The sequence below is a fragment of the Pan troglodytes genome, chromosome 21 (genome assembly GCF_028858775.2).
Source record: "Pan troglodytes isolate AG18354 chromosome 21, NHGRI_mPanTro3-v2.0_pri, whole genome shotgun sequence".
NCBI classification, from domain to species: domain Eukaryota; kingdom Metazoa; phylum Chordata; class Mammalia; order Primates; family Hominidae; genus Pan; species Pan troglodytes.
Genome location: NC_072419.2, coordinates 52716645 through 52729276, shown reverse-complemented (window position 1 = coordinate 52729276; position 12632 = coordinate 52716645). Strand labels below are relative to the sequence as shown.

At 41.7% G+C, this 12632-nt stretch overlaps 2 protein-coding genes and 1 pseudogene across 23 annotated transcripts in view; all 3 read left to right on the top strand.

Annotated features, from left to right (window-relative positions):
• ZNF334 (zinc finger protein 334) overlaps positions 1-3079 on the top strand; it is a 49693-nt gene extending 46614 nt beyond the window's left edge. For 20 of the 21 annotated variants that reach the window (XR_010154066.1, XR_010154061.1, XR_010154051.1 and 17 more), the window contains one exon: positions 769-3079. The gene's annotated coding sequence lies outside the window, so the exon portion shown is untranslated. The remainder of the gene's footprint in view (positions 1-768) is intronic. The other variant, XR_010154056.1, reaches the window with a different exon arrangement.
• Positions 1441-2829, top strand: LOC104003599 (E3 ubiquitin-protein ligase makorin-1-like; annotated as a pseudogene).
• A 433-nt stretch (positions 3080-3512) lies between the features above and the next one.
• Positions 3513-11741, top strand: LOC134809141 (uncharacterized). Of its 2 annotated transcripts, XM_063802585.1 has the most exons (3): positions 3513-3599; positions 7142-7508; positions 8812-11741. In XM_063802585.1, exons 2-3 carry the CDS (start codon positions 7180-7182, stop codon positions 8936-8938), a joined length of 456 nt encoding a protein of 151 aa, XP_063658655.1. In that variant the 5' UTR covers positions 3513-3599; positions 7142-7179; the 3' UTR covers positions 8939-11741. The 2 variants fall into 2 exon arrangements, with proteins under 2 accessions (XP_063658655.1, XP_063658654.1); XM_063802584.1 differs by lacking the exon at positions 3513-3599 and having other exon boundaries at positions 6354-7508.
• Positions 11742-12632: the final 891 nt, after the last annotated feature.

Here is a 12632-nt window from a genome sequence, read left to right as displayed (position 1 = left end):
AAGTCAGGAGTTCAAGACCAGCTTGGCCAAAATGGCAAAACCCCGTTTCTACTAAAAATACAAAAATTAGCCAGGTGCGATGGTGCGTACCTGTAATCTCAGCTACTCGGGAGGCTGAGGCAGGAGAATTGCATGAACCCAGGAGGCAGAGGTTGTAATGAGCTTAGATGGAGCCACTGCACTCAAGTCTGGGCGACGGAGCGAGACTCTGTCTCAAAAAATAAAATAAATAAATAAATAAACATTTGCATTTTTAATTTGTAGTTTATGGGCTGTTTTCACATATTTATTCTTCATTTGCATTTCCCTTTTATTACTTACCCTTCATATTCATAGATCATTTTTATGGTAGTGTAATCTTCTTATAAATGTGTAAGAGATAATTAAATGAAGTCAACAAACCGTTTCTTTCATATACTTAACAAATGTATTTTCTAAGTGTGTTTTTACTTGTTTTTATCTAAAAGCAAGATTTTAAATTTGTTTAGAGTAAAATTTGGCAGTCATTTCTTTTGTGGCCACTGCCTTTGATGGCTTGGTATTCTTACCTAGAGATTAGATAAGAAAATTTTTTTATATTATCTCTATATTCCTATTGGTTTACTGTTAAAAATGTTGAGCCAAAAGTCTACATGAAATTTATAGGGTATATGTGCTAGACGGATACTCTTCCTCTCTCCCATCAACACCTCTAGTTTCCTAACATGAATTCCCCCTCTTCCCCAGAAATTCCATCTTTTTCATATTCTAATTTTTTTTTTTTTTTAGACGGAGTTTCGCTCTGTCGCTCAGGCTGGAGTAAGTGGCACGATCTTGGCTCACTGCAAGCTCCACCTCCTGGATACATGCCATTCTCCCGCCTCAGGTTCCCGAGTAGCTGGGACTACAGGCGCTCGCCACCACGCCCGGCTAATTGCTTCTGTATTTTAGTAGAGACGGGGTTTCACCGTGTTAGCCAGGATGTTCTCAATCTCCTGACCTCATGATCCACCCACCTCAGCCTCCCAAAGTGCTGGGACAGGCTGGAGTGCAGTGGCACGATCATAGCTCACTACAGCCTTGACCACTCAGACTCACGTGATCCTCCTACCTCAGCTTCCCAAGTAGCTGGGACTACAGGTGTGCACCACCATGCCCAGCTAATTTTTTCTAGTGTTTTTTGTTTGTTTGTTTGTTTTGTTTTTTTAGAGATGGGGTTATATTATGTTGCCCAGGATGGTCTCAAACTCCTGGTCTCAAGTGATCCTGCTGCCTTGGCTTCCCAAAGCACTGGGATTACAGGCCTGAGCCACTGTGCTGGCTGGAGCTTACTGTTTTAAAGTTATTATTATCATATCATCATCGGCAGAAAAGAAACAATTGATATAAAAGTATATTGGCCTACATATCATCTTAACCATGGGATCAGTTAATTTTACCAAAAATAGGTATGTGGGATAAATAGTAACAGTGGAGGCTGCAGCTCCCAGAACAACAGCCACAATATCAGGAGCAGGACCTGCAGCAGCAGCTATCCCACCCCATCCCACAGTCACCACCCCCATCCCTGGGGACGGGAAGAAGGAGTGGCAGTAGCTGCAGCAACAGCTGAACTAAACAGGTCACCTGCTGGTATTTTGTGCATGGGATTTGTAAGGAAGGACATAACTGTCGCCACTTGCATTCCCTCTCTGACAGTCCACATGGCGTAGTGGGCAAGTATTTTCAGCGACGGTACTGTGTTTATGGAGGCCGCTGCAGATGTGAACACAGCAAGCCACTGAAACGAACAAGCAACCGCTACAGATCTAACTACAAAATCATCCCTTGCTGCTTCCTCAAGTCTCTCATTCATAGTTGGACCGCTTGTGGAAATGAATACAGGCGAAGCTGAGTCAGACTCAAACTTTGCAACTGTAGGAGTGGGTTCAGAGGACTGGGTAGATGCTGTTGAGTTTGTTCCTGGGCAACTCTACTGCAGCTGTACTGCCCCTTTCTGCAGTGACCAAGGGAGAATCAGAGAAAGAGCAAACAGCTGTGATAACAAAGAAGCCACTTTGCCCCTAGGCTGCAGTGGGAGAGATGGAAATGGGTAGAACTGTGTGTATCTCCACAGAGAGTCATGTGATCATGTAAGCTGCAGGTCCTACCTCCAATGGATGCTGCCCAGAGACCACAGCATATAAAAGTCTTGTCCTGAGGCCCATGAGAAGGAAACGGAGCTCTCACTTGCTGTGCAGTGCAGCAAGGATACGATGTGTGGGATCTGCATGGAGGTGGTCTGTGAGAAAGCCAGCCCCAGTGAGCGTGGCTTTGGGATCCTCTCCAGCTGCAGCCACGCCTACTGTCTCAAGTATATTCACAAGTGGAAGGGCACTAAGCTATTTGAGAGCAAGATCATAGTGTCCTACCCAGAATGCCGGATCACATCTAACTTTGTCATTCCCAGTGAGTACCAGGCGGGAGAAAGAAGAGAAACAGAAACTCATCCAGAAAGTCAAGGAGGCAATGAGCAGCCAGGCGTGCAGGGATTTTGATGAAGGACAGGGGAGCTGCCCATCTTGGGGGATGTGTTTTTACAAGCAGGTATTCCCTGATGGCCACAGAAAGGATACACAGAGACAGGCAAACAGATACTGGGCCCAGTGAAGGAACCACTTCTCGGAGCTCATTGAGGAAAGAGAGAACAATGACCCCTTTGACAACAATGAAGAAGAGGTTGTCACCTTTGAGCTGGGTGAGATGTTGCTTATGCTTTTGGCAGATGGGGACGATGAACTGACAGACTTTGAAAATGAGTGGGACTTGTTCCATGATGACCTGGAAGATTTTTATGACTTGGCTCAGTAGCCACCTTGCGTGGCATGTGAACTGGCCTGCTGACCTCAGACAGCAGCAGTCCCCTGTGGTGGTGTGACAGTGCCCGTGTTTCTCTCCTAGGCAGGCCTATCAACTCCAGGTGCTGTCTTAATAATTTTTACCTAGGGCCTGTCTTCTCAATCTGTGACCTTTCCCCAAGGAGTGTGTTATTTTCTCTGTGGAAAAAAGTTTCAAAAATAAATCCTGAAGTTAGTGTTTTGTAACATGAATTTAACAGTCAGACAGTTCGTGTAGGTGTGTTGTGTCATCTGTTTTCAACCAGATTGTGTTTATGGACTTCGCACGCTCATTTTGAGGACCCTGGGTTTGAAAGTAAAAGCTGCGGCCCTGCTTTGGGGTCCAAGGATAGGAGTGATGGGTGAAGGGATGTGCGCTTCTAAGGAGCCTTCTGCTCCAACACAGGACGTGGATCCTTGACGTTTCTGCTGAAATCTGCACATCTGTGTTTTTAGATCTGTTCCCTACCCTGTAATTCCCACCCTGTCCACTTGCTCTGTGGTTTTGGTCTCTTGCTTAATTGTACACAAGTAATACTACTGGGTAACCAGAACCAGTTGTGAATGTGTTGAGATTTCTACTGTGTGTTTTGTTTGTTGTTTGTTTGTTTTAGATGGAGTCTCACTCTGCCACCCAGGCTCCCTGGCTGGAGTACAGTCACACGATCTCGGCTCACTGCAACCTCCCCCTCCTAGGTTCAAGGGATTCTTCTGCCTCAGCCTCCCGAGTAGCTGGGACTACAGGTATGCACCACCATGCCTGGCTAATTTTTGTATTTTTGGTAGAGACAGGGTTTCGCCATGTTGGCCAGGCTGGTCTTGAACTCCTGACCTCAGCTGATCCTCCCACCTCGACCTCCCAAAGTGCTGGGATTACAAGCGTGAGCCACCGTGCCCGGCCCTACCATGTTTTGAATGATAGGAAAATTGAGAAAGAATGTAAATAAAAGATAGAGGGGCATAAAATCAATGCAGAGTTGCAAGTTGACTCCCTAGAGCTTGGTGTGTGTGAGTGTGAGTATGTGATAAGCCTCTCATCCCTGCATAGATGCAGTATTCTTAGCCTTAGTAGAGAAACTTGGTTTAGTGGTTTCAGACTTCTGTGGCAGATAGATTTTAAAGGACAAAGCAGTATATTGGTAGTTGTTAATATAGCAGTGCTAGCTCTGCCTGTCTATATAAAGAAAGAAATGGGGTTAGCCATAGAGTTAAAACTATCTGGTTATCCTACATATTAACACAAACTGGGGCTTGGATACAGAATTGTATTTACTGTTTACAATCTAGGCTTTCTAGTCCAGGCACTTTTTGAAAAACCTTTGTCCCCATTCGAGGTGTTTTGTTGTTGAGTTTTTTGTGTTTGTTTTTGTGGGTATTTGCGTAATTCCACTTCTGATCTTTCAGGTAGTGGAAGATGTGATGTGATTCAAAACTACATTCTAAGGTGTTTACTGTAGTGGAGTAATTGGCCTACAGTAATAAGTCACACTTTTCTACTAAAGGGGAGGAGATGGTAATCCCTGAGACAAGCTAAGTTATTAAAAGAATTTCTATTGGAAATTTTGCCTTTGTGCTTTGTTGCTCTGTTTCCTGAAAATAACTTGGACCTGCTCCTGGTCTACCATTTTGTTCCTTGGATCCCACTCATTCTTTAACTTTAAGAAAAAAACAAGTAATTGTTGCTGTTTGGTTTTGAAGGGAAGGTGAGGGTTAAAGAAAGACACACAGAGAGAGTGGGGCTCAACAGCAACACAGGCATATTGCAAAAACCTGCAGAGTTGGGGGATCAGCTTAAAGCCAGAGTCTACCACCACTTACAGGCTGGGGTACTTATAGGTATGGGCAGGAGGGGTCTGGGCCATCTGGCTTGCTGCCTGGCAGGATATTGATAAGATGTACCTGTGGTCAAGCAGTTTGGCCCTTTTTCCAGTGGGATGTGATAAGATGTTCCTTGGACCTTTGTTCAGCAGGATATGATAGGGATGTCTCTTCAGTTGGGCCCTTGCCCGGCAGGGTATGGTAAGAATATTTCTCATGACCCGAACCCCCGTGGAGTGTTTCACTTTGACCAAGGTCTGCGAAGTGGCAGGGGGCTTACAAAATGGTACAGTTTGGACTAACAGTTGCCAAAGTCTCTGTATTTTGCAGCCGCCCTTTTGTAAGAAGTACATTTCCCAGGTAAAACAAAAAAATATTTTTACGGATGATGCTTTTCAGTATCTTTATGGAGTATGACCACAATGCACCAATTTAATATTGGAAAATGCCTATTCTTCATGGGTATAGATAATTTCATAGCAGGTATTCAGAAGAGTATTTTGTAATTCTTCTAACAGTGTTTTATTAAATTCTTTATTTTTCTATTACCATTTTAGTTTTGCATTTCTTAGTTTCAATTTATTATGTTATTCATTAAATAAGCTTTTAATTATTTACCATTACTTCATATGGTGTCATGCTTTTTTTTTTGAGACGGAGTCTAGCTCTGTGGCCCAGGCTAGAGTGCAGTGGCGTGATCTCGGCTCACTGCAAGATCCGCCTCCCGGGTTCATGCCATTCTCCTGCCTCAGCCTCCCCAGTAGTGGGGACTACAGGCACCTGCCACCAAGCCCAGCTAATTTTTTGTATTTTTAGTAGAGACGGGGTTTCTCCGTGTTAGCCAGGATGGTCTCAATCTCCTGACCTCGTGATCAGCCCGCCTCGACCTCCCAAAGTGCTGGGATTACAGGCGTGAGCCACAGCACCCGGCCTGGTGTCATGCTTTAGCAGTTATTCACATGAAGTAAAATTATGCTGTAAATATACATTTGTATAATATCCATTTCTTAGTCAGAAGACCTGCCTCTGTCTACTGCCAATTGGTGTGTGTTTTGGTTTGCTGGTGGAAAAATACTCTTTCAGAGCTCTTCTGAGTTTACGTAGTGTTGAGTGGCTTGTTCCTAGGGTGTTTGAAAGTAGGCTTCCCTTTAAATAATTTGAAAAGTAATCATCTTTTATTTAAAAATTGTATTCAGTTTGTATTCCTATACGTGTGTAAACTTTGAGAACTTTTTATCTCTTCAGTATGTGTTAATTTTAGTGTAAAAGTCATCATCCAACTTGAGTCAATGCAAAGTCTGTGGTACTTTATATCTTTCGGCTACCTGTGCTAGATTTGTGATCAAGGAATTGTTACCAAAAGGGTAGATTAATAAAGGAGACTTGTGCCAAAATTTTTTTTTACCAAAAATGGGATAAACTGACATTATCCCACTGACCTAGCATGATATACTAAGAAGAACACAATATTCCTTATATAGGATTCCTGCCAAGAAATGTATAACCTGAATCAAATTATCAGGAAACACTCAGACAAACCCAAATAAAGCAACATTATTCAAAAAAACTGATGCGTCCTCTTCAAAATTAACAATGTCTTGAAAGACAGAGAAAGGCCAAGGAACTAGATTAAAGTGGTCTAAATGATATGGCAACTCTACGTAAAAATGAACCTCAATTGAACCCCGGATCAGAAAAAAAATTATAAAGGATATTATTAGAACAATGAGTAAAATTTGAATATGGTCTAGATTTTAGATAATAATATTATATCTGTTTAAGTTCTTGGATTTGATAATTGTGGTTATGTTTAAACAATTTTGATAATTGTGGTTATGTTTAAAAATTTTTGATAATTGTGGTTATGTTTTTAAAAAGCCCTTGTTCTAGGTGATATATGCTAAAGTTTTAGGGGTGACAGTTCATATTTGTAACTTACCCTCAAATGGTGATGAGGATGAGGAGAGAAACAGAAGGTGGGGAGGCAGATATTTGCTGTTGATGAATCTGAGTAAATGGTTTACAGATGATCCGAATGAATCATCCCTGAAACTTTTCTGTAAGTTTAAAATATTTCAAAATAAAAAGTGTAAAAGGGTAAGAAAATTATTAACAACATGTTCAATGAAAAGACCCAAATCACTCATTGAGATTTTGGGGTCCCATTTCAATATCATCTAACATTGACCATGGTCATCTCTGGAAGGGGAGATTCTGAGTGTGCTTCTTAGATGAAATTTTCCTTTGATTTGTGTGTATTTGCCGTTATGTGAGGTTTTTACTTTTGAAATCCAGTTTCAGGTGGAGGTAATATTTGCATTCTGCGGAAAAAGCTTTCTGGTCGTGGTTATTAATCTTTTACTTATTGCTTTGCTTTATTTTCTATAAATATTCCACTATGTTGCTTGGCTTTCATTAATTTTGTTTTCAGATGTGCAGTTGACAAACTCCTTTCCTTCTCACGGTAGCTTTGCCTCTGAAGTGACACTGATTGTAAGTGGAGTGCATGCAAATCCGCTACCTGGTGGGTTATGAGGAACTAGGGCTCCAAATAAAAGTAAAGATGACTTTGGACCACAAATCCCCCAACTTGCCAAGTAAGCCAGAAACTCTTCAGACGTTCCTTAAGGAAGGGGGCGCGGAGACTTGTGGGAAACGGAGTCTGGAATTTGATGGATCGCCCCGGGAGCGCCCCGGGAACCGGTCTTTGGCAGCCCCGTCTGCGCATGTGCAGACTTCCTCCTTGTTCCTTACTCCTGTCTCTGATCAGCGTGGAGCCTCCGCGTCTACGCGTAACTCAGCGACCAGGTGCTGCACTAACGATGCGCTCCGCAGGTGAGAGCCTAGCTTGGAGGGTTGCTTTGCGGGGCTTGGGGTAGGTTTGTGTTCACAGCCTGTGGAAGCAAAAACTTGCGCAAATCCCACGCGGGTTGAGACCCTCTGGCACTTGTTCCCGAGTCTGCCCTGCATCTGTCCGTCTAGAAAGCAAGTGACGGAGGAGGAGGTCCGCTGCGGATCTGCAGGTGCCACGAAGAAGATAAGGGCGGAGGGAACAGGTTTCCTGATCAGAATAAAGGGCTCCGTGAAAAGGCATTCACATGTTAAAAGAGCTGTTTCCAGAAGCTCCTCTAACTCGCAGGTGCCCTGGGCAACCATTCATCAGCTGATCAAACCCACTACTCCAGCGGGGATGAGAACAATTCTTACAACGTTTACTTTATGCTGTACTATCATTCCTACCTTAGCAAGCCTATTGCAGATGCAGAGCCTGAGTTTGAAAGTAAGACGAGTTCACATCCTAGCTCTGTCACTGGCTCTCCATGAACACAGTGATGAACCTAAACTCTAAGACTCAATTTCCCCATCTGTAAAATGAAGTTATTTCTAAAACCTGCTTCAGGGTCGTTCTGAGTGTTGAATAAGAGAGCACCTCTAAAGCACTCCGCACAGGTCCTGGCATTTTCTAAGCACTCTGGAAATGCGGCCTGCCTTTCCCACTGTTCTTTTCACTCGGTGTGTCATTTGATTCTCAAAGACCCCCTGTAAAGTCGGTGTTACCCACCCTATTTTAACTGAGAAGAGAACCAAGACTCTGGAGGTGAAGTCACATGGCTAGCAAGTGAAGGATCTGGGATGCAAGCCTCAGTTTTATTTCCAAATCGCATGCTTCACAGCACTTAGCAGAGTGGCATGTCTCTATGGGCCAACCGGAGTGTGTAAGGACTGAGCCTTCCCTTAAGGATCTTGGAGATTTCTTGGTATCTCTGCAGAACCCTGGGGGTACTGTGTAACTGAGGCCTCTGGGAAACTCAAGGTCCATCTGTTTGTGCCCTCCACAGTTCTCAGGTTCCCAAGGGAGATTTGCAGGCAGTGGTTTTCAAACTCGCATGCATCAGTATCACCTGAAGGGCCTGTTAAACCCCACCCCACGACTGGGCCCCACACCCAGCGTTTCTGATTCAGTAGGTCTGGGGAGAGGCCCAAGAATTTGCCTTTCTATTTAGTTCCCAGGTGATGCTGATGCTGCCAGTCCAGGGTCCACACTGAAAGCCTCTGTTGTAGGAGATAGTGAACTCCAAGAGAGAGTTGGAACCGGCTGAAGGTCCCAGTTATCTGAACTTATTCCCTCTCTCCCCAGCCAGGGTCACCCTGCTCCTGTGAGGAGGGGACGCCAGAAGCAGGAATCTCGCCTGGGAGGTTCCCACCCTCTGATAAAACGCACACAGCTGCACCAAGGACGTCCGGGAAAACAGGCAAGTCTGTAAGCGCTTGCTCTTGAAGCAATTCCCGATTCTTCCGCCCTGAATAACTCATCATGTCGGAGGTTGCCAAGAACCGTCGGTCAACGAAGGTGTGGGCCAGCTGTCACAGGACAGAGGTGAGCTGGGCTGAGGATGGCGAGCTGGACTGAGGATGGTGGGCAGGAGGCCGGCTGCGGGGGAGGAGGAACTCCCAGGTGAGTACCTGGTGCGCATGACGGGGAAGATACTATCACCACTCCTCTCGGAAACTCTTCCCATGCCCCTAATTCTTCAACCCCTCTTCCTAGATTTCTGCAGAGCCCTCAAACCCCACCCATCTCCACATCTGGAATTTAGGGACATGCTACCCACTACCTACTCTTGACTTTATAGGAGTACGGGGAAGCTTTTCAGCGGTTATGTAATTGTGCCTCATTTTAAAAGTGAAAAATATTAACACAGTGCTCAAGTGAATGGATCTGGGGCCGGACTGCCCGGGTTCAAAGCCCAGCTCCACCACATTGCTCAGTCTTCCCCTCGCTTTCCTATTCTATGAAATGGAAGTCATAATAGTAGCTATGCTTGGCTTTATTTTAAAGGTTAAATGAAGGAAGACATACAAAGTACTTAGAACAAGTCCTGTTATATAGTAACTACTATACAAGTATTGTCAGTATTTTTTTTTTTTTGAGACGGAGTCTCGCAGTGTTGCCCGGGCAACACTATGAAGGAGAGAAACACTATGAATGTAATGAATTTGGAAAATTTAGCAAGAAATCAAACTTTACCCAACATCAAAGAATGTACACAGGAGAAAAACCTGATGAGTGTAAAGAAAATGAGGAAGCCTTGAAGAAGTTATACCATACTCAAAATGAGAGAACTCATGCAGGAGAGAAAGTCTATGATTGTAAGAAATGTGAGAAATTCTTTCATGAAAAAGCATGCCTTACTCAACATCAGAGAACCCACACAACAGGAAAACCCAGCAAGTGTAATGATAGTGAAAGAGTCTTAAAGAAGGAATTTTGCCTCACTCCCAATCAGAGAATTAAAACAAGATTAAAACAAGAGAGAAAAACTGTAAAGGTAATAAATGTGAGAAACCTTTCTTTGAGAAGTTGAAACACACTCAACATCAGAGAAGGCACTTGGGGAAAAAAAATAATGGGCGTAATGAAAGTGGGGTGCCTCAAGTAGGAAGTCACAACTTACACAAAGCCAGAGAGCTCACAAAAAAAGAGAAAACCTATGACTGCAATAAATGTGGAGAAAGCTTCCATAAGAAAACAGATCTCAGATAGCATCAGAGCACACACACATGGAAGAAAACCCTATGAATGTAATGAATGTGAAAAATCCTTCTTTGTGAAGTCCAACTACGCTGAACATCAGAGAACTCACACAGGAGAAAAACCATATGAATGTAATGAATGTGGAAAGTCCTTCTGCCAGAAATCAGCCCTCACAGTACATCGGAGAACTCACATGGGAGAGAAACTATATAAATGCAATGAATGTGAGAAAACCTTCTGTGTGAAATCAAACCTTACTCAACACTGAAGGACTCACACACGGTGAGAAACCCTATAAATGTAATGAGTGCTGGAGATCTTTCTGTGTGAAATCCAACCTTGTCGTGCATCAGAGAACTCAGGAGAAAAACCCTACAGATGTCCTGAGTGTGGGAAAACCTTCTATGAAAAGTCAGCCCTCACAAAACATGAGCGAATTCACACAGGGGAAAAACCCTATGAATGTAATGAATGTAGAAAAACCTTCAGCCAGAGGTCAGCCCTCACCAAACATCAAAGGAAAACACACAAGAAGAAAACTATTATCAACACCCTCCATGTGCAGAAACGTGCATTTTCAAGGCAAATTTGTCAAACATCAGCAAAATCATAGGGCAGAAACACTAAGGTATTAATACATGTAGGAAAGTATTTGTTTGTAGGTTATAACGAATAGGAATTAGAAAATTAACATAGGAGTGAAACCACATGAATGCTTTGAACATGTGAAAGCTTTCAGCAAGTATTCAGAGCTGTGGAGGAAAAATTAATTTTAAGGTATATGAATGCAAAATGTTCTTGTGCATAAAATGTTTAGGTAGAAGTCATCTTTCAGATGTAATAGCAGAGTAATTAAAGAAAAGATTAGAAAATGACTTGTTCTTAATAGAATGTGAAACATTATCCTTTTGTAAAACTATGAATTATTTAAGTCATTGACACGATAGCGTTGAATATGTGTGAAGATTTCCTGAAGAATATTGGGCTATATATAGTTACATAGGATACGAGTGTGCTGTATAACATAAATTATGTGTATGTTGGATTTACACATGGGAACACAACAATACAATATATTTTATAAGTGAAAATTGAACGGTCACATAACCTGTGGTCCAACAATTCCAATTCTAGATACATACCATAAAACAATAATTCTCAGCTGGACTTCCTAAAGTGTGTTTGGAAATCTGTTGTTTTGATTGTCACATCATTGACATGCTACAGGCTCTGGGTAGGTGGGAGGTCAGAGATGCTAAGTTCCCTATGATGTATCAGTGAAAGGACAGGAAATAGTCTTATCCAGAATACCGGTAGTTTCACCACACAAAAAAATTGCCTTACAGAAACTCTTGCACATCTGCACCCACAAATTTGTACAAGAATGTTCACTGCAACATTGCAATAGTTTTGTAAAAAAAAATTTAAAGAAAATATCCAAATGTTGATTAACAATAAACTAAATTAATAAATGTTCGCATAGTCATATGGTAGAAATAATATACATCAAAGAAAATGAATAAAACTCTGTTAAACACATCAATGTGGTTATATCTTAAAGTGATGTTGAATTTAAAAAAGGGAAAAATATAGATACTCTGTTATGTTACTTATATAAAGTTCAAAAACAAACCAAGAATACATTGTTCAGGGATACATATATAAGTAGTAAATTTAGAAAAGAAAGCAAATCCATGATTAACACAAAATCTACAATATCAGTTACATTTTAGGAGGAAGGAGGGACTTACATTCAGGGAGAGAAAAGAGAGCCTTCATGGTTCTTAAATGGGTTATTTTTATTTATATAATGTATATGCATATTTATATCCATATGAATATCTGTTAATAGAATATCTGATTTTCCAGAAAAGTCTTAATGCATTAGAACATTAACAAAGGTGATGTTTTGTAGTAAGAATTGCAGCTAAGTTTTTTTTACACTTATCTATTTTTCTGTAGTTCAAGTCTCTTTAATGACTTTTTACAAGTATCCATACCAGTAGTCATTTAGGCCTACCCTTGATTTTCTTGATTGTCTTTTTCCATTTGTTTCCTAGTAGAATTTCTCCTAAATTTTTTTAAATGATAAAGTGAACACTGACCAAGATAGAAAAAGTAAGGAAAGTGGAAAAGAAAAGTACAATAGACTTTAAACAAGTAAAAATGAAAAAGAATCAATAAATGTTATCACAAATAATATGAACAAATTGAATTCCTACATCAAAGACAGAGGTAGTTTAACAGTGAGTTAGAAAACTAAATCCAACTATGTATGGCTTGTAAAAAAATGTACCTAAAACCAGGTGACAAAGGGAGTTTGAAATTTAAGGGATGATAAAAATAGATCCAGGTTTTTTAAAACATTTTTCCACTAAAGTGTGACAACATAAGGGTAGTCCTGTGATTACCTTGTTTAACCA